The sequence below is a fragment of the Myripristis murdjan genome, chromosome 20 (assembly GCF_902150065.1).
Source record: "Myripristis murdjan chromosome 20, fMyrMur1.1, whole genome shotgun sequence".
NCBI classification, from domain to species: domain Eukaryota; kingdom Metazoa; phylum Chordata; class Actinopteri; order Holocentriformes; family Holocentridae; genus Myripristis; species Myripristis murdjan.
The window spans coordinates 3,567,769-3,592,719 of record NC_043999.1 but is presented as its reverse complement, the minus strand read 5'-3'; the positions used below and the strand labels follow the sequence as shown (position 1 = coordinate 3,592,719).

The 24,951-nt window shown below is 40.3% G+C and overlaps 1 protein-coding gene across 1 annotated transcript; it reads left to right on the top strand.

Annotated features, from left to right (window-relative positions):
• Nucleotides 1-24,361, top strand: LOC115378850 (coagulation factor XIII A chain). The gene is made up of 18 exons (XM_030079374.1): nucleotides 1-37; nucleotides 2,551-2,647; nucleotides 2,853-2,958; nucleotides 3,844-4,020; nucleotides 8,563-8,820; nucleotides 9,687-9,805; nucleotides 10,365-10,472; nucleotides 11,826-12,000; nucleotides 12,498-12,636; nucleotides 13,187-13,290; nucleotides 13,377-13,465; nucleotides 17,322-17,475; nucleotides 19,049-19,158; nucleotides 20,149-20,314; nucleotides 21,166-21,320; nucleotides 22,124-22,260; nucleotides 22,482-22,587; nucleotides 23,445-24,361. Exons 2-18 carry the CDS (start codon nucleotides 2,588-2,590, stop codon nucleotides 23,478-23,480), a joined length of 2,199 nt encoding a protein of 732 aa, XP_029935234.1. The 5' UTR covers nucleotides 1-37; nucleotides 2,551-2,587; the 3' UTR covers nucleotides 23,481-24,361.
• The last annotated feature ends 590 nt before the right edge of the window (nucleotides 24,362-24,951 follow it).

The window sequence follows — 24,951 nt, the reverse complement described above, 5'->3', positions numbered from 1 at the left end:
CTCCGACAGACAAACTTCATCTCTCATCTCGTGAGCGGTGAGCTGCCACACACACACACACACACACGCACACACACACACACACACACACACACACACACACACACACACACACACATTATCACTGTTATTATCATTTGAAAAATATCATGTCAGTTTGTTTGTGTGAATTGCTTGATTTTCCAACGCGGTGTTGGTGTGAAAATGTTGTCCTTTATTCCTGTTCAGCAGAGTTTAGGTCCTTCTTTTTCCTTTTATGCATAAAAATTTTAAGGATTTTTTTGTGTGTGTGTGTGTGTGTGTGTTAATCTACTTACAAATCCTGCAGGAGGAATTAGTTTTGGTTAACTGGGTCACTGCGTACCTGCAGATTTTACGTTTCAACGTGACTTTAAGGGGAAAAAAAACGATATTTTTGTATTATTTAAAATAATTATATGTATTCTAAATATTTTATATATTTTTTAATCGTTTTAAATATTTATTTATTTGTTTTGCTGCGTCACTTGAACAGTATTGGTGTAACTGAGAGAATAGCTGAAAAAATATATATTTATATGAATAGATTATCAATTATGATACAAATAACAAGCAATAAGGCAGAGAGTGGGTGGGGACTAATTGAATATTCATAGAATATTCAATACTTAATGAGCTGCTGAGTTATATCAAAGCCATTCTAAGGCAGTAAGGGATTGTTTGTCATGGGAAAAACTTGTAAATATGTAATATTGATGAACAGAGATGAGTTTTTAGAGGTTTAATCGATTGTTGCTCTTTCTAAAATTGACTGGACAGACAAAAATAAGTCCAGGTTTTTTACAACAGCATGGAGGTTAAAGGTCAAAACGTCCACACCCTGACAGTAGATGTAACTTTAATTTGAACCTCCCTGCGTTCCTGATGTGATGCTGGTGAAGACATGAGAGCTGGAGGGGAGAGCGAGCGAGGCAGAGAGCTTTTCACACGACTTCGTCAGAACAGAGGAAGCTGAGAGCGAACAGGTGGCTCGCCGCCGCACCTCATCCGGCGGAGGGAGGGCTTCTGGGAAATGCGGCTTGTCTGACTGGGAAGCCTAACAAACGCATCAAGCATCACAAAATATACACTAAATAAATAAATATAGGAATAAAAAGAAGAAGAAAGACAAATCAGAGCTCTCCTTTGATGAAAGTCAATTACGAGTCGGTGTCGCCCTCCGCCGCGCGGCGTCCCCTCCGAGGAATCCTCTTTATTGTCGGCTCGGCTCGACTCGCCACAAAACAAGAGCAGGCCGCCGCCGGGGGAAATTACATTAGCATAAGTAAATTGCGTGAGCATCCGTGGAGCTTCTTTTGTGGCGATTTAGAAAGTGAAATTGATGACGGAGGAGGAGGAGGAGGAGGAGGAGGAGGAGGCTCCCGGGACAGTCTTTATGTTCATGTATGAAGCGGCGATGAAAGAGACGAAAATAACCTTTTGTGACTGACGGCCAAAAGGAGACAGAAACACAACACAGCCTCCATGCAAAGTCACTCCAATATTCCTATAATATCCCTGAAATATTCCTATAATATCCTTATAATATTCCTATAATATTACTTTAATAGTCCTATAATATCCATGTAATATTCCTCTAATATCCTTAATATCCCTATAATATCCCTGAAATATTCCTATAATATCCTTATAATATTCCTATAATATTCCTTTAATATTCCTATAATATCCTTATAATATTCCTTTAATAGTCCTATAATATTGCTGTAATATTCCTCTAATATCCTTAATATTCCTATAATATTACTGTAATATTCCTATAATATACCGTAACGTTCCTAAAATATCCCTGTAATATTCCATAATATCCCTTGTAATATTCCTACAATATGCCATAATATTCCTATAATATTATTATAGTGACTGTGTGTGTGTTAGACCTTATGGTATTTTTTATGGTATTGGTATCTGCTGTGGTGTAAATGTAATATTGTTGTTTTCTCTGTTGACCGTATATGAATTTATTGTGTTTTTATTTCCCATAGTGTCACTGTATTATTCCTACAGGGTCTTAAAGTGTGTTTGTGGTATTTAATAGTGAATTTAGTTCTTCATGGTATTTTTAAAATTACTATTATTACCTTAAAGTGTGTCTTAAAGTGTGTTTGTGGTATTTAATAGTGAATGCAGTCCTTTATGGAATTTATATTATTATTATTGTTGTTATCATTATTAATATTATTATTATTATTAGTAGTAGTAGTAGTAGTGGTATTACCTATAGTACAATATTCCTACAGGGTTGAAATATGTGTTATGGTATTTAATAGTGAAGTTATGTTTGTTTTTTTTTTAAATTTCATTTTAAATAATAATCTTCTCCAGAGACTTCTGCCTGTCTGAGTTTAATTGAGTTGTTGCTTGATTTTTTAAAAAATTCTATTTATTTATTATTTATTTATTCGTTTGTTTGTTTGTTTTTGTGGGTTTTATGGAGAATTCAAATGAAAAAAAAAAAAGAAAATTTAAAAAAAATCCTAATTCCCCCCTCTCTCTGTCCTTCCTCGTCAGTGTGACCTCAGTGTCTTGACCTTTGACCCTGACCACCATGTCTGATGAATCCAGGAAGCCGCCGCACGTCACCCACGTGGGGCGCTACAGTGCCCTGGTAACCTCTGAGCCCTTATCAGACATTTTATTTTTAAATTTTAACTGCAAAATTTGTTTTTTTTAAGACATTTTTCTCTTCTTTATATGTTTCTTTCTGTCCTATAGATAGATAGATAGATAGATAGATAGATAGATCACTGTGTTGTTTTTATTTTTATTTTTATTTTTTTCATTTTAATATTAACTGGTGTCTCTGTGTGAAGGTGCCGTCCACCAACCTGGAGGACGGGCCTGATCCTCTGGAGTTCGAGCGTTTTGACGATGCAGGTGGTGATGATGCCGAGCCCAGAGGCCACGCACCCATGGGCGGTACGCTCTGTGTGTGTGTGTGTGTGTGTGTGAAGTCAGTGTGAACAGGTCAGGTGGTGTGTCTGCATCGTTTTCCTTCTGGACTTTTTTTTTTTTTTTTTTTTTCAGTTTTTTGTGATGAATCCAAAAGAGAAGATTTTGTTGTTCAAAGAGTGTGTCTGTATTTTATTTGCATCGCTGGTATTTTATTTTATTTTATTTTATTGTTTCTCATTCTATCATATTGTGCTGTATTCAGTTTTGAAACAACTCAAGGGGTTTTCCTATGAATAAATTTTCTCAGAGTGTGTGTGTGTGTGCTTGTGTGTGTGTGCTTGTGTGTGTGTGTGTGTGTGTGTGTGTGTGCATTTATCATCCATATGAATCACCACATCACAGCAGGAAATTCCACTATAATATGTTATTTAGAGCGCTAAAATAGAATGACAGACTTTTTATTCTTGTTATCTCCCTCTCTCCCTCTCTCTCTCCCTCTCTCTCTTTCCCTATCCCCCATCCCTTCCTCCCTCTCTCTCCCTTCCTCTCTCTCTCTCTCTCTCTTTCTCTTAATCAAACATGTTGCCAAAGCAAAAAATGACATTATAAACATTGAAATATAACTTTTACATGTCTCTCCCTCTCTCCCCTATTTCTCCTTCTCTTCCCCTCCTCTCCTCTCTCACCTCCTCCCACAACCCCCACCCTCCTCCTCTGTTCTCTCTCTCCTCTCTCTTTCCCCACCATCTTTCCCTCTCTCTCTCTCTCTCCCCCTCCTCTCTCTCTCTCTCCTCTCTCTCTCTCCCCCTCCTCTCTCCCTCTCCCCCTCCTCCCCCTCCTCTCTCTCTCTCCCCCTCCTCTCTCTCTCTCTCTCCCTTCCTCTCTCTCCCTCTCCTCCTCCCCCTCCAGCCTCCCTGAGTGTGTCTCACGTTGACATGTGTCAGCAGATCAACAGGCCCGCCCATCACACGGTTGCCTTTGACAACGCCAACCTGGTGGTTCGCCGCGGTCAGGAGTTCGTGCTGCGCGTCTCCTTCAGCCGCCCGCCGACGCCCGACGACGACTTCCAGCTCGAGTTCCTGATTGGTGAGTTTGATCTTCACCGCTGGAGGAGTCACAGCTCACAATCACATCATGCCTTTTTCACGCCTTTATTTTGAAAGGTTTTACTTAGCCCTCTCAACAAAATCCACCAATTCATTTTCATTTCAGTTTTTTTTTTTTATTTTTGCTGTTTGGACAATTTCGAGAGGGGGGTAATTTCCTGTTCATTATTTTAACAATGATTTTGGTAATTTTTTTGAAATTTAATTTTTATGTGAAATTATAACATTTCTTTGACCCTAATTCAGTTAAGCAGCTTGGAAAATGAATGAATGAATTGTAATATTTATACATGAGTTTATGATATTCATGAACATAGTTTTCTTGCCTTTTTTAAACGTTTTCTTTTCACAAATTTTTAGCTTATTTTCGAGTAATTTTTTCTGGGATCCTAATTAGGATAAACGGGTCAGAAAATGAATGAATGAATGATCATATTTATATATGGACTATATTTATAAACTATTATTTTTTGGTTATTTTCAGCTACTTTTTCCAATTTTATTTTTTATTTATTTGTTTATTTTTTGTGTGTGTTATGTGTTTTCATCATGTTATGGCACTTTTATCTTTTATTTTTATTATTATTATTATTTTAACCTTTTTTAAACAATTTTCTTCGTATTCCTCATCTCACTTTTTTTTTTGGTTATTTTCAGCTTATTTTTCCAATTTTATTTTTTCTTTCTTTCTTTATTTTTACTTTTTGAATGATTTTGGGAAGGAGGTAATTTTCTGCTCATTATTTTAAACAATGATTCTGGTCATTTTTTTGTGATTTAATTTTTATAACATTTCTGTGACCCTAATTCGGTTAAGCAGCTTGGAAAATGAATGAATAAATTGTAATATTTATACATGAGTTTATGATATTCAGGAACATTTTCTTGCCTTTTTTTTTAACATTTTCTTTTAATGAATTTTTAGCTTTTTTTCTTGTAATTTTTTCTGGGATCCTAATGAGGATAAACGGGTCAGAAAATGAATGAATGAGTTATCATATTTATATATGAGCTATATTTATAAACATTTTTAACCTTTTTTAAACAATTTTCCTCATATTCGTCTTTTTTTGGTTATTTTCAGCTACTTTTTCCAATTTTATTTTTTATTTATTTGTTTATTTTTTGTGTGTGTTATGTGTTTTCATCATGTTATGGCACTTTTATCTTTTATTTTATTTTACTTTATTATTTGTACTGACTTTCTGGTAATGACTCTTAATATTTTGCTTGTTTTTTTTTTTTGTTTTTTTGTTGTTGTTTTTTTCCGAAAAGAAATCCAGTGAGTTTTCTTAGGTTTGAAGGGTTAAAGCAGCCAATCAAAGACCACCTGACTCAGTTCACTTTTCTGGTTTTACGTGCTTAAAGAAAAAAATACTCCTTTCATAATAATAATAATAATAATAATAATAATAATAATAATAACAATAACAATAACAATACATTATTCATCATTCATCTTCTAAACCGCTTATCCTCACTAGGGTCGCGGGGGGTTGCTGGAGCCAATCCCAGCGCTCATAGGGCGAAGGCAGTGAAACACCCTGGACAGGTCACCAGTCCATCGCAGAGCACAATACATTATAATAGATTATATTACATTATGTAACACATTATATTTGTATTGCTCTTTTCTCAGCACTCATAGACACATTACAGTAAAAACAGATTTTAAAAAATCACATGAAATAACAATTTAACAAAGAAAATAAAGTAGGTGAATTAAAACAAGTAGAGAATTTAGCAGCAATGGCACAATAAAAAAAAATGGAGTCAGTTCCTTTTTTTTTAACGTTTTTTTTTTTTTTTTTTTTTTTACGGAGTCTGTAAGTGACAGATAAACCTCAGCTTCTCTGTTCAGGCTCAATTTTACAGCTAATTTCATCTCATTTTGCATTTTCCCCAGAGGAGTCGCTCTTGATTGGTTCCCGTCTGTTCCAGTAACATCCGAGGGGGCGTGGCCTCTGTCACTGAGCGCGCTCCGTGGCGTCTCGTGGCGAGCCGCTTCCTGATTAACCAATTAGCTGAAGAGGCGACGCTCGTTAAGAGTCGCCCACCGAACAATTAGACGACAGGCAGTCGGTTAGGCAGCCTCGCACTCGTCTGCCTGGCTAATTAGAGCAAAGTCCCCACGGCTGTCATTACAACACACACACACACACACACACACACACACACACACACACACACACACACACACACACACAGTTCAATCAGTCGCTCCACTCTCAGCTAAGTGTCCCAAACACAGCAGCTCTGGAAAAGTCATCAGTGCTTTTTGTTTTGTTTTGTTTTGAAATAATGTCTTGATCCCTGAGAGGAAACTGGAGAATCTGCAAGGACAAGTGAAGTTATAAGAAACAGAAAAGGAAAAATAAGAAACGTTAAAATGTGTGCACTAGGATAAGTAAAACGACGCAAACTCAAAACGAAATCAAACAATGAGCATTATGTTAAAATGGGTATGTTAATTCCACAATATATTACAACAATATCACTGCAAAAATGAAAGAGCAAAATGAAAAGTCAAAAGTCAAAATTTCACGGCAACTTACTGTACAGGATTTTAAAGTTTTGAGTCTCAACTCAAACTTTTAAATTTGGAAGAAAACCACCTGCAGCCGTGCCAACTAATTATCTTTTGTTCAGATAATTCATCTTTACTTCACATAAAACTTGAAATTTTATAAAACTAAGAATATCAACCGACAAAAGTTATTATATTCTGCTCAGACATCAGATTTTTAGTGTCATTTTCTGTACATGTACACCACATACACACCGGGGTATTGCACTGTTGAATTGTTGCACAGTTATCTAGTTAATGTGTTGCACATAAAGTTAAATTATGAATGGATTTTATGCATTTTTACCGTTTTGAATTAACCAGAACGTGTGTAAACCTCAGACACATTGCCACTTATGAAATCCCCATATCTCCAAACTGCCTTATTATTTTTTTAATTTAATTATTTATGTATTTATTTATTTTGGAAAGTAAGTAATAAAAAAATGACTTTCTAGTTTGAGGAGCAGGCAGGTATCAGGTTTTATTTTTACACAATGTTTCTCAGCGTGTTAAACAACATATAATCCAACAGACGCTAAAACTGTGAATTACTGATGTTGAGACGCTCCATTTCAAATACGGACAAAAACACTGAAGTAAAACTCATCTCAACATCATCATTTATGATTGATTAATTGTCTGTAAGTAAAGATGTGGCTCAGTATCAGAGGTCAGAGGTCAGAGGTCAGAGGTCAGAGCCTCAAAGTTTCACTGCAGAAGTTTCTAATCTCTACTTTTTTAATTTGATGCTTCATGTTTTTTCTCTCAGTTTTAATAGAGTCATGTCGACACAATAAACCTGTTTCCCTTAACAGCTGCTGTGGGCCGTGTGTGTGTGTGCGTGTGTGTGTGTGTGTGTGTGTGTGTGTGTGTGTGTGTGTGCGAGCTAATTGGGAGCTCGTTAAGGAGCTCGACTGCCCGCATCAAGGGAGCAGTTTCACATCTCAATCATTAATTAACTTTAATTTTTACTTCATTTTGTTCTCAGTGTTTCATCTCTTCTTTTCTCTCCTCTCATCCTCTCCTCTCCCTCTCTCTCTTCTCCTCTCCCCCTCTTGTTTCCTTTCCTTTCTCTTGTCCTTTTCTGCTTTTTCTCTCCTTTCCTGTCCTTCTTTACTTCCCCTTCCTTTATATTCCATCTTTCATTTCCTTCTTTCATTTCCTACCCTTTCCGTCTTTTCTTTCTTTTGCTTCATTTCCTTCTTTCCTTTCGTCTTCTTCTTTTGTGCTCTTTCCTCTCCTTCCTTTCATCTCTTTTCCTAACTTTTTCCTTCCCCTCCCTTCCTTTCCTTTCCTTTCCTTTCCTTCCCTTTGCGCTCCTCTCCTTCTTTCCTTTCTTTTCCTTACCTCTCCTCCTCTTCTTTCCTTTCCTTGCCTGTCCTTTCCTTTCCTTCCCTTCCCTTTGCGCTCCTCTCCTTCTTTCCTTTCCTTTCCTTTCCTTTCCTCTCCTCCTGTTCTTTTCTTTCCTTCCCTTTCCTTCCCTTTGCTCTCCTCTCCTTCTTTCCTTTCCTTTCCTTTCTTTTCCTTTCCTTCCCTTTGCTCTATTCTCCTTCTTTCCTTTCCTTTCCTTCCCTTACCTTTCCTTTCCTTCCCTTTGTTCTCCTCTCCTTCTTTCCTTTCCTTTCCATTCCTTTCCTTTCCTTTGCTCTCGTCTCCTTCTTCCCTTACCTTTCCTTTCCTTCCTTTTGCTCTCCTCTCCTTCTTTCCTTTCCATTCCTTTCCTTTCCTTTCCTCTCCTCTCCTTCTTTCCTTTCCTTTCCATTCCTTTCCTTCCCTTTGCTCTCTTCGCCTTCTTTCCTTTCCTTCCCTTTGCTCTCGTCTCCTTCTTTCCTTTCCTTTCTTCTCCCCTCCTTCCTCTCCTCTCCTCTCTCTCCTCTCTCTCTCTCTTTCTCTCTCCTCCCTCTCCTCTCTCTCTCTCTCTCTCTCTCTCTCTCTCTCTCTCTCTCTCTCCAGGCTCCAACCCCTCGGCCAATAAGGGCACCATGGTGGCGGTGACGTTTGGCCAGCGGCGTGGTGGCGGCGGCGGTGGCTGGGTGGGCCGGGTGCTCGAGGCGCAGGGCCCCTCGCTCGTTCTGGGCGTCACGCCGTCGCCCAACGCCATCGTGGGCAAGTTCCGCACCTACGTGGCGGTGGTGGGGAGGAGCGGCATGCACCGCACCCGCAGAGACCCGTCCACCGACCTCTACGTCCTGTTCAACGCCTGGTGCCCCGGTCAGCCGCTTGTCCCTGCTCTCACACAATTCACTGACTGGTTTTGTCCTGCGTGAGGAGCTTTGATTGTATTTGTGTCTGCAGAGTTTTAGTGTTGGGTCATTCCATATAAAATCAAGCAATTCAGAAAAAAATAATCCCACCTGTCTCCCTCAGAATCAGCTGATTTTTTTTCATGCTGTGAATATTTTGGGAGTTGCAGCTCCTCAGAGTTCAGACGGGTCGCTCCAAGTGAAACCTTCAGGGCTGGAAAACAAACTTGGGCTCCGTTCAAACTTACAGCCGAGTCCGTTTTCACGTCCGTCCTCTGGCTGCTGAAAACTTGAATTTTCATTTTTCCCGAGACACTGAAGCTCAGAGTTGGTTACAGAAAAAAACAGATGTTGGCTTGGGATTGTGACACAGAGGACGGAAGAAAAACAAGATTTTAAGATGTGACTAAAGCACTGTCTCTCTCTCTCTGTCTCTCTCTCTCTCTCTCTCTGTCTCTCTGTCTGTCTCTGTCTGTCCCTGTCTCTCTCTCTACCTGTCTCTCTGTGTGTCTGTCTCTCTCTCTCTGCTTGTCTCTCTCTCTGCCTGTCTCTCTGTCCCTCTCTCTCTCTATCTCTCTCTCTGTGTGACTCTCTCTCTCTGTGTCTGTCTCTCTCTCCCTCTCTCTCTCTCAATTCAATTCAATTCAATTCAATTCAATAAGCTTTACTGGCATGACTGTAGTACATACAATATTGCCAAAGCATTTTTGGACAGATGTGTAACAAACAGTAGTGATATACATAAAATAAAATAATAATAATAATAATAATAATGTCTCTGTCTGTCTCTCTACCTGTCGCTTTCTCTCTCTCTGTCTGTCTGTCTCTCTGCAGAGGACCCTGTCTTTCTTCCTGACGAGGCTGAGAGGAGGGAGTACGTCCTCAACGAGTACGGCATCATCTACCAGGGAGCTGTCAAAGCCGTCTCACAGCGCACCTGGCTGTACGGACAGGTGGGCGCACACACACACACACACACACACACACACACACACACACACACACACACACACATGCATATGCACTCCCAGGCACTCAAATTCAAATGATTTGCACAGACATACACACACACACATACACACAGTTGCATGCAAACATATAGAGTACACAAACACATTTTTTATGCAATACACACACACATTCACAAAAATGCATACACAACATATAGATGCACATTCCCATACATTATTAAAGAACACACACACACACACACTGATCCAGCACAGGACGTCTGTACTGGCATACAAGCAGGGGTCGGTGTGTATTTCCACATTAAGTACTAATTAATTACCATTAACTACACTATGTATGCGATACTACAACAAATCTTGAATATGAATTAAAAAATAATCATAATAACAGCAATCTGTGATGTAACTACAGATATCAAATAAAACGAGATGCAGACGGTGCAATCTGTAAACATCTCTCTCTCTCCCTCTCTCTCTCTCTCTCTCTCTCTCTCTCTCTCTCTCTCTCTCTCTCTCTCTCTCCCTCTCTCTCTCTCTCCAGTTTGAGCTTGGTGTCCTTGACGCCTGTATTCACATCCTGGATGCGTCTCGGATGCCCATCTACCACCGGGGCAACGTCATCAAGCTGGTCAGGAGGGGATCTGCCATGGTGAGATTAAAAAAAAAATTTAATGCAAAACAATTTTGAATTGTACAAAAAAGTAAATATTCAATTTTAGATTTTTGTCTTTTCGTCGTCGCTTCGTGGACGAGCTTCGTTCAAACCCACAGGAACTTTATTTTAAATCCTAGCGGAGATCCCGAGGTTTCCAAAAGATCCCAAACATGAGCTGCTTTGCTTTCCACAGCCAATTATCAGCTGTGTGGTTTCTGAATGTTGAGGACTTTATCATTATTATTATTATTATTATTATTATTAGGTGGCTGTTTCAACCAGAACTCACAGAAAATTGTATTAAACTGGCCAAATGTTCAAAATCATATTATAAGACACGAAAATAACAACTACGACATTTTAGTTGATTTATTCACCTGTTTTATTTTTTTTAGTTTAGTGAATTTATTTCGGTCATTTTCAACTTGCAGAAATCAAATACACATATAAATAGACAATATCTTATACATATATGTTTAAACAATAAATAAATAATATTTAATTTTCTTTCAGTACTGAAAAACCAAAAGAAATATATGATATATAGAAATATACACCGACTGAAAAGGTATAGGCTGAAGCTTTAGCTTATTTTGCCTTTCCTTCTTACATTTATAAGCTTTCGTCAGCTCACTTAAAATAATAAAATTAAATAAAATACACAAAAACAAAATATGTGTATATTATACATACAGAGGGTCCCAAGGCAGTTCATAAATACACTAGTGTTCATAATTTTTTTTTATATTTACTAATAATATTATTTTTAAACAGCTTTTTAAATCTATTAAGCGGATTGCGTAATTTCATTTCTATTTCTACATGAAATTTGTTTTTCATTTGTTCTTGCCTTTGTTTTTTTTTTTTTAACATGCAAATCCCTCTCAGTTGATATTTATTCACTCTGATCTGAATCATCTTACTTTACTTACTTTCTGGAAGTATGTTATTATTCACTTTATACATGATTTGTGCAGGTTTAAAGTCAACCAAATCGATGAATTTTAGGGCTTGTGAATTTATGAATAATATGTTTGTATGTTCCTGATAATCAGCTCTGTTTGTTATTCTTATTGCTCTTGTTTGTAATATAAAAATTGGATTTGTGATTTTTTTGTAAGTGTGTCCCGAGACCTCCACGCAGTAAGTAACGTATGGATCTATGAGAGAGCGGCACAATAGATGTAATGAATTATTTCGCCTGGCACGTTGTGTTTCCGCTTTTTGTAACCACACCTGTGAGCTAGAGCTTTAAACTGGATCAGGGCCGTGGCGAGAGCCATGAGCCGCTGAGTACAGTTTAAAAACAGCCGTGTGACTTTTGGCCCCGCCCCCTCCTCCCCCCAGCTGAACTCGCAGGATGACAACGGCGTCATGGTGGGGAACTGGAGCGAGGACTTCTCCATGGGCACGGCGCCGACGCTGTGGACCGGCAGCGTGAAGATCCTGCAGGAGTACGCCAACACCGGCGTGCCCGTCTGCTTCGCCCAGTGCTGGGTGTTCGCAGGAATCTTCAACAGCTGTGAGACTCATTTACTCGTTTTATTTAATTTGACGATTTATCTGCAAAGCACAGACGTCGTATACGCTGACAACCTGAAAACACCCGACCTCGTTCACCAATATCCATCTAGTTTTTCCTCAAATGTGTTGCTTGCTGTTAGTTCATAAAAAGGTGATGTTTGTGGGTGATATTTCACTTGACACACTGATATTTTGCATAATATGTTTTGGAAAAAGCTTGTTCCTCATTTGGATAAAGTCAGAAATGCCAAAGACTGAAAAAGTCCTAAAAATATGTGAATGTGAATATGGAGACACAGGACAGAAATAATAATATAATATCATATGATATAATATCATAAAATGTTTGTATGTAAGATTCTGGCATGAGTAAATGGTTAACTTTTACTAATTCTTTTTCTCTTTTAATTCACATGATTACACTCTCCCTCTCCCTCTCTCTCACACACACACACACACACACACACACACACACACACACACACACCCCTGCAGTCCTGCGCTGCCTCGGCATCCCGGCGAGAGTCATCACCAACTTCAGCTCGGCCCACGACAACACGGGCAACCTGAAGACTGACCTGATCTTCAAAACTGACGGCGCGCCGGACAAACGCAGCACCAGGGACTCCATCTGGTTGGTCCAAACGCCTGTCAGTCGTGTCTGTTGCTAGGAGACCGGGCTCACTCCAATTGGCCTGTTGTTTCCATGGCGGCAGAGGCAGTTTAAAAATCACCAACACGCCCCCACATGGTTGGGAGAGGGCTCACGGGCAAACAGATGAGCAACAGGTCAACAATTTTTATAGCCAATCACAGGACGGCTTGTGAGCATTTCTTGCCTAGAACTCAGGTGGAATCCATCAGGTGGAGATTTTCCTAAAACTAGACCAAACGGAATAAAATAAATTCTTATTTATGGTATTTTTCCTAATTTTACCGCCATGAATTTCACCTCAGTGCATATTTCTGTCGTCCAGTGACTGCTCAATGTTTGGAAGCAAATGTAATGATCCTTTAGCCTCATTGACCACCATACATTCTGCTCTATTTAGTGCTGAGCGCTGCCCCCGATGGACAAAACACACACCTGATCGCACCTTTTAAAAATCACAATAAACCTTTTGCAGAAGAACAACAAAAAAAGAAAGACGTGATAATAACAGGATTTCGTCGTCTCTCTGCAGGAACTACCACTGCTGGAACGAGGTGTACATGGCGAGGCCGGACCTGCCGGACGGGATGGGGGGCTGGCAGGTGGTGGACGCAACGCCGCAGGAGACCAGCGACGGTGAGACGCACAGACAGACGGACAGGTACATGTTCGTACGGTTGGATGGACAGATGGATGACGAATGTGTCTTGTTTTGCTCTCAGGACATTTTCGCTGCGGCCCGGCTTCGGTTGCCGCCATCAAGGAAGGTCTGCTGTGTCACCCGTTTGATGCCGGCTTCTGCTTCGCCGAGGTAACCAAAGGCTGCACGCTCAGGGAAACAACAGCAAGATCTGTAGCACTTAAAGGAAAACTCCAACATTTTGGACAAAATGCTTTTCTCCGACTTACCCAGACTGAGACAAAATGTTTGATACCATTTTCTCTCAGTCTGGGTAAGTTGGAAAAAGAGTATTTTTCACAAAATGTTGTTGAATTCCTTTAAGGGTTTGACCAGCCTGTGTACACTACTCACAAAAAGTTAGGGATATTTGTCTTTCGGGTGAAATTTATGGAAAATGTAAAACGTTCACGCTACAGTGATATTATATCATGAAAGTAGGGCATTTAAGTAGAAGCATGCACTGGTGATTTCCTCATCTCAAACAATTTATTGAAACAAAAGCCAACAACAGTGGTGGGTATACCACAACAAAAATGTCAATGTCTCAATAACTTGTCATGTGCCCTTGAGCATCAATTACAGCTTGACAACGACGTCTCATGCTGTTCACAAGTCGACTTATTGTCTGCTGAGGCATGGCATCCCACTCTTCTTGAAGGGCGGCCCTCAGGACATTGAGGTTCTGGGGTACAGAGCTCCGAGCCTCTACACGGCGACTCAGCTGATCCCATAGGTTTTCTATGGGATTCAGGTCTGAGAAAGTGCAGGCCACTCCATCTGAGGTACCCCAGTCTCCAGCAGCCGTTCCCTAATGATACGACCTCGATGAGCTGGAGCATTGTCGTCCATGAAGATGAAATTAGGCCTGTGTTGTTCTTGCAGGGGTACAATGACTGGATTAATGATGTTATTCAGGTAGTATGGGCTTGTCACTGTACCATTCACAAAGTGTAGGGCAGTTCTGTACTGACTAGACACACCTGCCCACACTGTAACACCACCACCACCAAAGGCCCGTCTGGTGACAACAGTGGCTGATGCATAGGGCTCTCCTTGACGTCTCCAACATCGTTGGCGGCCATCGTTTCTGCTCAACATGAATCGACTTTCATCAGAGAACAGCACTGAGGCCCACTGGTCCCTCGTCCAGCGTAAATGCTCCCTGGCCCATGCAAGACAATGACACCTGTGCCTGATGGTGTGGTCAGGTACCCTTGCAGGTTGTCTAGCACGCAGACCATGCTGATGTAAACGGTTTCGAATGGTCTGACGTGACACTTGGGTGCCTCTTACCTCCCTTAAACGTGCCTGGAGTTGAGTGGCATTCATCATCCGGTTCCACAGGGCACTGTTCACAATGAAGTGGTCATCAGTGTCGGATGTGGCCAAAGGACGTCCACTTCTATGCCTTTCTGTGACTCTTCCAGTCTCTCTGTATCTCTGTTGCAACCTGCTGATGACACTCTGTGACACTCTAAGCTCAGTGGCCACTTCCGTCTAAGAACATCCTGTTTGAAGCCTCGCAATGGCGAGGTGCTGCTGATCAACTGTTAGGTGTCGTCTTGGTCTCATGATGTCAAAATGTGAACAGCATGATGAGGAGGACTGTTTAAATACCAATTCTAATTGAACCAGGACATTTATTGGTCGATTCATGGATCAAACACCTGTTGTGAATTTTGCCGTTAAACTCCTTGTTAGAGAACAGCAACTTGTGCAAAAAGTACTGAAACACTGAACAGTTGGACATGTGCATTCAAAAGTTTACAGAAGGTCACATTAAGTTCACCTGTAAAGGTTATAATGCATTATAGGTTCATTCTGAAATTTCACCCGAAAGCCGAATATCCCTAACTTTTTGTGAGTAGTGTATGCCAAATGTCTTCTATCATTCTCCAACAAGAACCCAAGACATGACTCTTCTTGAGGCTTTCCTAAAGTAACTGTTTTTGTTGTAATACTGACAATGAAAGAGAAAGAAATGTGCCACAGATCGCATAAACATTACAAAGCACACACTTCAACTGCATCTTAAAGCAATACTCCAATGTTCTGGGCAAAATACTCTTTTCCCAACTTCCCCAGACTGAGACCAGATGTTGGACACCATTTTCTCCTCTGTACGTCCAGTAGTTCAGTTCCTATGGGTAGCATTTCCTGGGAGTCATTAGCTTGGCTCCATCAAACTGAAGCTCTGATTTCCACAGTGGATCATGTGGATTTGAAATACACATTGCAAGTCGGAGTATTGCTTTAAAGTACAGCACTGTCATGTGAAGCTAACTCAATGCCAACACTACCTAACAAAGCTAGAAAAAAAAAAAAAAAAAAAAAAAAAAAAATCTGAAAAACAGATGAGCCATGTACACAGTCAAAATGGCTGTCGGCATTACAGTTTCAGTGTATAACCCTACAGATAATCAGTAAACAAACATCAACTAACAACTGGTTACATGACGATTTCCTTCCTGCCTTTTTTGCTCTACATTAACAACAAAAACAACCAGCAGGTGGCAGCAAATTCAATAAAAACATCCGACCAAATCTGTTTTTTTCGTAGCCGTCATACAGACCTATATATCTGTCTTTACAAGAGGCGTCTCAGTAGGTGTTGAAAGGCTGATACATATCATGTCTGTTTGAACTGAAGTCACGCCTAGATTCAAGCCTGGTTTCTCTAATCTAATCGAATCTAATCTAATCTAATCTAATCGTTGCAGGTTGTGTCTTTTATAAAAGTTGGGAATCTGATAAAACGTTGTCGTGTCACCACTTCCTGGTTGATGAACAACTGAGAAAACAATGGAGAGTGAAAATCTGGAGGGATATCAGCCATATTTCAGAGTAAAACAACAGATTTGATCACCCGTTAGCTACCGTTAGACAACAGCTAACGTTAGCATTCAACCACTTCCTAGCTAATGTTACCATTTAACTCCATTAGGCAACAATTAATGTTAGCATTTCCTTCGTTAGCATTTAACGTTAGCATTCAGCCACATTCTAGCTAACATTACCGTTTGATAACATTAGACTACATGATGCTAACGTTAGCTGTTGTCTATCGGTGATCAGTTATGTTGTTTTACCTTGAAATATGAGCCAATGTCCTTCTGGATTTTCACTCTCCGTTGTCTTTTCAGTTGTTCATCAATTTGGAAGCAGTGAACGTACATTCCCTACGTTCATAAAAGATAAAACCAGGAACACAGCGGTACAACTTAACTACAGCTTTTGAGCATGACGTCAGAGGAAAATGGCCGCCGTGTGAATACAGTAGCTGTGTCCCAATTCAGGCTCTGCATCCTTCGAAGTCGGCATTTGAAGGCCAGTTACGTCACAACACTGCGTGAAGGCCTGTCCCAATTCATCCAAAGTCGAAGGATCCTTCAAATGCGCACTTCAAAGTCGTCCTCCTTTCCAGCCGTTGGTCGCCGATTCGGAGGACGCACCGCGACTATCCTTCTCGGCCTCCCGTATCCCAAAATGCTTTGCGTGCTGCTGCTCAGTCGGAGAAAAGTTCAGATTTCACATTATAAATATTAGTTTTTTACTCATTTGAACATCCAACGCCATATATGTTAAACCAAAACCCCTGTTCTGTCTTGTCTGACAGAAAGAAACGTTGTATTTCGGTCTCCGGAGTTTGTTGTCATGGAAACGGCGGTAACAGCGGTTATGCAACCAGGAAATACTCCGAAGGCTAGACCGTCCCATTTCGTTGCCGTTAGTTGACGGGGGAGGATGCTTCAGTTGCTTCGGTTGCTTCGGAGGACCCGGACTTCGAAGGATGCAGACCCTGAATTGGGACACAGCTATAGTCTGTATTGTCACTCATATTTAAATCAAATCAAATTTCCATGCCGACAACTTGCATGGGCTCTGTGTTTGCCTCAGGACTGTGCTCTTATTCGGGTGTAAGGCTGTTGAAACAGTGTTAAGAGCATGATGGGACACGAACCCTCCCCTGCTCCTCCTCCTCCAGGTGAACAGCGACGTGGTGTTTTACAAACGGGACCGCTACGGGACGCTCACGCCGTTCAGGGTGGACAAGCGCCACGTGGGACAGTTGGTGCTGACCAAGGCTGTGGGCAGCGACCGGCCCTTCGACATCACGTACACCTACAAGTACAGGGAAGGTAATGCATGCACACACACACACACACACACACACACACACACACACACACACACACACACACCTAGAAATTACAGCAACACGAAGACGTGCAGGGTTGCATACACGTCTTTCTTTCATTTAAAAAATGTTGCAAACGTGCCGCCGTTCCTATCCCAACAGGATGCCTAAGAACTAGTTACGTGCATTTATTTCATGTAGACTGGACAACTGTAGTGTTTCATAATTATGATATTATTTCTATTAATTCAGAGCTCTGCTGCTGGGCTTTTAACTAGAACAAGACAGAGAGAAAGAGCAGATAACCGCAGTTTAAGCTGACGTTTAGGATTGAAAAAAGTTCTTTTATTTGTTTTCAGGCTCTCGGCCGGTTGGGACCAGCCTGCGTTACTAATTTTGCGCCGTTTTATAATCATTTACAGCCTCTTAGATCCTCTGCTGGCAGTTTTTTTAAAATACGAACTGTCACATAAATAAGTAAGTCGTCAGCGAAACCTTTTTTAACTTATTTAGCTTGGCATCAAAATCTATGAAATTCCCTACCTATGTGAACTTTTTTAAATAACAATTCAGAACGTATTTATTCAACACTGCGTTTTAACTCATTGTTTCAAATTGCCTGTTTTTATTTCTTTTTATTCTTGTTTTTTTTTTCACTTTATTATAAAGCACTTTGAGCTACACGCCTTGTATGAAAGGTACTATATAAAGTATTATTATTGTTATTATTGTTAGTATTACATTTTCACCTCAATTTTGCAGCTCACCATCACATGTACAAGTGAAAAAGTCTGATAAAATGGTGTTTTGTTTTGTTTTTTATCAGACTTTTTTTTTATCCCTTACTGAAACATGCACCGCACCTCTGAGCCTATCTTTTCTTTTTTGACCAGCAACTGTAGCGCCCCCTAAAGGTTTGATCGTCGTAATTTTGAAAATTCTGGATCACAGTGGTGGAATAGATCATTTCCCTTTTAGCGCTTTAACCTTGTCACGCATAGCGGTCACTACAGTGGACAGATAAAAAGACAGTTTAAAAGTAATTTCTCCTAAATGCAATGGTTTCTATGGTGGAATTGCATATCAGCTGTTAGAATGCGCTCTGCTGCTCCCCTACATTGAGGTTTATGCAGAGACTGTCAGTTCTTGTTGCTGAAAACATATTAATACTAGTAGAATGACATGGTAATACCAGTCCTGCATCCTTAAAGAAATATGGAGACTCACAGAAATTTTCATGCCCTAAGAAGTGTAAAAACACATAAGAAAAAAATCTGGACTCAGGCTTTCATAGTTCATTAATGAAAATCCTATCAGTTGTTTTTAACGTTAGATATCGAGCATCACACATGTTACGACTAACGAATAAAAACCACATGATCGGATTTTGACTGATTTTTGGGTCATTGTTGAAAATGCCAGGTGAGATGCATCGTTTCACCGAGCTTCGTCAGACTCCGATCAGTTACGTCTGGCACATGTGACTTATATGTGTCCAGTCTAATAAACAAACAAAAGAGCAAATGACATAGCGCCCCCTGTGTGTCAGTCAAATGCGTAATTTTACATCTCAGACAGCATGGAGAACCAGAGGACGATGAACCGGGCGGAGGAGTACGGCTGTGAGTTGGATCACTCTGAGCTGCCTGAAACCCTGCTCTCTGTGGCCATGAATACAGACAAGGTACCCACCTCTCCATCTATCTGTCTAACTCTCTATCTATCTATCTATCTATCTATCTATTTTTCTATCTATCCTCCCAGCCCAGTTTTCAATCATGCACTCAGCTCTTGCTCCATTTCTCCACCCTTTCCTCCCTGTTTCCCTTCATCCGCCGCCTTCATCCCATCATCAGACATAACTAGATGGTGGACAACGGCTTACCACGACGCTGAAGAATTTATTAAGGCTCATTTATGCTCCTTTACCTATGAAAATAAAACCATCCGTTTCAAACAATGTAACCGTCACTGCCCACATGCTTCCACGCGTCCTTTACGTTGCTGTTGATGTTGAGTAGTAAATCCACTAGAGGGCAGCGCAGAGTCCAAAGTTTCTGACAGCAACAAACATGGCGACGGTGCAGGAGGTTGTAATAACGGAGCTGCTGCAAAGAGGCAGAGAAGGAGGCAGCGTGGTAGATGACGGCGGTCTGTGAGGTCCTTAAACACATCACCGCAGGAGGACAGCGGTCTCTGAGGTCCTTAAACACATCACCGCAGGAGGACGGACGATTTCTTCTCTAATATTATCAGTTTTAAAAAATTTCTTCTTCACCCCTCTGTTGAACTATCGGCTGTGCTGCCCCCTGATTTCAGGTGGTGCTCCATTTCGTTAGTATCCGTAAGCTTCCTGAAAACCTGCACAAATACAGACGAAATGAATGCCAAGTATGAACAGAATCTCCGTCTATATCCATATTTAAAGTTGAGTATAAATGAGCTTTTAGTCAAGCGTGCAAATTCACAGATCAAACTTCACCAGAGTTGTTTGAGGAGTTTGGAGATGGAGAAATTTCTCCACTGGTGGAAGTGAGCGCTGTCTCCTTGCCCTCATTTTGCATTTGAATTGAAAGTAATGCAACACGAAATACAAGTGTCACCGCCTCATAACTTTATTTTTTACCTTAACTCACCGTCCAACCCTGTGTTTGTCCTTCACCCGTCTCTCCAGGTCTACCTGGGTCACGACTTCAACTTGCAGCTGGAGTTCCAGAACCAGAGCGACACTCCCAGGACCATCCAGGTCCACCTGGCCGGGTCGGTGGTCTTCTACACCGGAGTCGAGGCCCACACCTTCCGAGATGAGAACTTAACCGTCACTGTGGGAGCCAACCAGAGTGAGTAGCATCTCATCTGAGCTGGAGGTCTTCACCAGGCTGGTCTACAGGGGGCGAGCAGGAGGGGGTTCAGCGTTTTGCTCCAGGGGTCAAACTCGTACCCTGACAGTTACAGGCCTGTCAGGCGAACAATTCATCCTCCCTTCGTCCAAACGAGGCTGATGCTAAATGTCACTAGTCCGCAAATTTTAACCTAATTTTCAGAAAATCGGCAAAACAAAATGTGAATTTATGCGCGTTTCCATCCACTTCTGTTATGCGAATATTTGGAGTCGGTTCATCGAGGTGAGCAGCAGGTGGCGCTAATTCTCCAGCCGGGTGACATTATACCACCACAGAAGAAGACGACATGTTACAGGCGCCTCAGTCAGAAATCAAAACTTTGTTGTTTGCATAAATGTTGTAATCTTTAATTAGTTGAAGAAAAGTGAAAGTCTCTTCTTCGATCCAAACAAACCGGCTGTTGTTGTCGTCTGCCGCCATTTTTCCTCTGTGCAGTGGAGCGGAAGTTTCCATAGCAACTTATTCTCATTTTCCTTTTATCAATACACCAACTTTTCCACCTCCCCCAAGCGTCAAAACTTTTTTTACGATATTTTGCGAGTATTTTTCGAATTTTCAGTGTTTCCATTCAGGTTTTTGATGTGCAAACTGAAAGTGCAAATAAAAACAGGTGGGGATGGAAACCCAGCTGGTGTCACTGCAAAGCCCTGATTCCTCTGCAGAGCCCGTCCAGTCCAGGCTCTGAGGAGGAAACTGTGAAAAAAAAACTTCAGTCTTCACAGCATCATTGTGTGTGTGTGTGTGTGTGTGTGTGTGTGTGTGTGTGTGTGTGTGTGTGTGTGTCGCAGCCGAGAATGTGACGCTCAGGATCACGGCTCAGGAGTACATGCCTCACCTGGGCTCTCAGCTCAGCCTGCACTTCATTCTGACTGGACAGGCTGACGACCAATCACTGAGCGCCATCGAGGTGGTCAACCTGGAGACCCCGCCCCTTATGCTCAGGGTAAACCACACACACACACACACACACACACACACACACACACACACACACTTACACATGCTATATATCCTTACATATGAAATGTTTTCCGGGTTGTTTAATTTTACATTTGATCCATTTTACGCCAGAAAAGGTTTAATCAAAATTCTTCCTTTTGATTCAAGGAGTAATAATTTAAAAAAAATAATAATAATTAAAATAATAATCACCTCAGGGGTTTGTTTCCATGTTGGGTCACATTTTCAAACAGAGAGCGAGACCAGCCTGTAGAGTTAAAAAAAAAAAAGAAAAAAAAAAGAAAATAATAATAATAATAATAATAATTAATTAATTAAATAAAAATAAATAAAATAAAATAAAACCTATACTGTAAGCAAATGTCTGAGGACGACTCCTAACTAACAAAACTTTTTTTTTTTTTTTCAAACAGCAGGAAAGAAGTCACTGTCATCTTTGAACTTATTTATATAAACTTCATTCTACTTCTATTCTGTTCTATACCCCGCCATTGTTGTTTTCTTTCATGTTTTCTCATGTCTTATTTTGCTTTTATTTTTCTGACGTTGTGTTTGATTGTCTGAGTGATTTGTTAAAGCTGCCTTCGCTTCTGTTGGATGTTGTTTTTCATTTTATGGCATATTTATTCATTTGCCTCGCTGTTTATTTGATGTTGTCTGCTGCTGCTGTGTCACTTTGAATTTCCTCTTCGGGGATCAATAAAGGTGAATCTACCTATCTTTCTATCTATCTATCTATCTATCTATCCATGCAAAAAGGTTTTATTTTTGTTACTGTGTTTGCAGCTGAGCGGCAGGCCCAAGATGCAGCACGAGATGTCTGTGACCGTTTCCTTCACCAACCACTTCCAGTTTGCCCTGGAGAACGTGCAGATGGCGCTGGAGGGACCAGGACTCCTGAGCTACAGGACTCATTTCTACAGGTACACACACACACACACACACACACACACACACACACACACACACACACACACACACCGCTGAGAAGCATCTGCCTGTGAGTGGAGAGGCCAGAGAGTCTTTGGAAACATGTGGGTGAGATGTTGGGTTTAACGTGCCTGTGTGTGTGTGTGTGTGTGTGTGTGTGTGTGTGTGTGTGTGTGTGTGTGTGTGTGTGTGTGTGTGTGTGTGTGTGTGACAGCGTCATCGCGCCCCAGGGCTCCATCGACTGGACGGAGACCTTCACTCCCAGGATCGACGGCTCCAAGCGCATCATGGCCACTCTGTCCTGCAGCTCGCTGACTCAGGTAAAACTTTTTCATTTTTTAAATTTTATTTCATTTCCAAACTGCAAATGCATTTTAATTATGAATCGCCGACATTTATGCACTTGTCTGTCTTTATTTTCATTTGTACTTAATGCCGTTTGAAATGAGGAGAGGGGCGGCCCAGTTATGATGTGGTTAAAAAAAAATAAACGCCACTCAATTCTCAAAATAATAAAACTTAGAAATTTATCTTTTACTCCATCATAACCCTGAACCTCAGAGTCTTTCACTGCATTTTTTTTATGTTTTTATGTTCATCTGACATCCAAATATCAAATTCCAGACATTAAATCTGTGTGTTATCGGTCTTGACGGGTCGCTACGCGTCCGTATTTTAAATCTCATTTTTATCGAGCTGTAATCTTCTTATAATCTCTCAGTTACTTTTCAGTCTTCGCTGCTGTGGGTTTTAAGTTTTGATTCTCCCGGTGTGTTTAGACTTTACCCTCGTTGCTTTTTCATGGTTTTTAATCCATTGTTTGTTTGTTTGTTTGTTTTATATTTTATTATTCCCTATGCTTTCCTGTTTTTTTATTTTTTTTGCATAAGTTATTGCGTATTTTATTGTTTTTTTATGTGTTTACAAACCTTCTTCTTCTTCTTCTTCTTCATTTTTATTATTATTATTGTTGTTGTTGTTGTTTTCTCCTTCCGCAGCCTAACCTTCAACGTTAGGAGTTAAAGTTCTGCGCTGTCCCATTTCAAACTGCATAGTCTGACTTTAGACCAATAATTAAATTAAATTAAATTAAGTTAAATTAAATGAATCATTTCAGTGCCGTTCAGCAGGTGTGTGTTGCTGCTTCATGCCTGTGTGTGTGTGTGTGTCCCCTCAGGTGTCGGGCACTGCTGACCTCGAGGTCGAGCCCTGAGCTGATTGGCTGACAGAGCTGAGACCCGCCCCCTCCCCCGCACGCCGCCACCAATCACCGCCAGAGCTTCTGACAGAGTGGGCGGGGCCAAACTGCTGAACCACAGAGTGCCTTTTTTGTTTTTGTTTTTAATTGTTTTAGTCACTTCTTTGGCTTCATTTACACAGAGACAGAAAATCTGACTGCTCCTATTTTGCCACAAAGATGAATTTACTGTGTTTTCAGTGCCTGGATTACAAATATTACCCAACAAAACAAAACAAAACCAGCCAGATCGTCAGGGGTCAGAGGTCACAGCACCCTGAAAATATCATTGGGGCAAAACAGAAATGGAAATAAGCAAATTAAGAGCTGTATAAGATATAAATTAAACCAATTTGAGTATTTTTTTAATGGATCAATATAGTAAAAGACTCCATAGGCCATTTAAATTTCACACTTTGCATTTAAAACACCTTACAGAGGAAATCAGGGAACTTTAATCAGCAAATCACAACATTACAGTCACATGTTGCAGGTCAGGCAGTTTGGTTGATGCTATTCAAAGCAAAAGCAATAAAAATGTTAAAAATCAGATATTCTGTGCCGTGTAAACGCAGTCATGAAGTGCATTTACATTCCCACAGTGTAAAAGTTACTGGAACTGTTTGCTCCACATTTTAATTAATTAGTGTATGATTTCATTTGAATTTTTTTTAAATTTTTTTGAACAACAGTGTAGTAAAACGTCCCAACCGCAATATTATATTTCACATGGACAATAATGATAATCAGACTCGCAGCTATTCCCAGTCATTTTCACCTTTTTATTCTCTTTACCGACAAAGAGAGGGAATCATTTCTCTGATTTGATATCAAGATTCATAAATACAAAAAAAAAACAAAAAAAAACAGAGGAAGCAAAATAAACTCATAATTATTTAATTGATAATACAAAAAGTGTCAGTTCCTCTTATAAAATTAATTAAATCAATTTAGTGATTAAATGACAAATGAAAAAGTCAGACTCAGGTGATGATTTGTCTTCCAGCATGAATATTATTAAAGGTTTTTAGAATTGGGATTTTACATATAATTGGTGTAGTTTTCTGTGATAAAGCTTGATTTTATGAATAAACAGATAGATAAATAGTTTGAATCAGTTTTATGAGCCGAGGCTTTGGAGAGAGAGCGATGGCACAATTAGACTTCAGCCTTTCAAACCCTGATTTTTAACTTTGACTTGGGAAATATGATCAAATTTAATCCCCCATGTGTTGAATAATCAGATTTCAGACGAGTTCTGCACGGAAAAATGGAATCATCCTTTAATTTCGGTTTCATGTTTTTGGAGCAAAAGCTGTGGGATTTAAGGAACTGCTTCTTTCACTGTGATTTTTGATTTTTGTTTTGTTAACCCTGGAGCTTCCTGCAGCGCCACAAACTAACAATAAAAGCAAATTCAAAACCAGTGAAGTGTCTCTGTGCATCT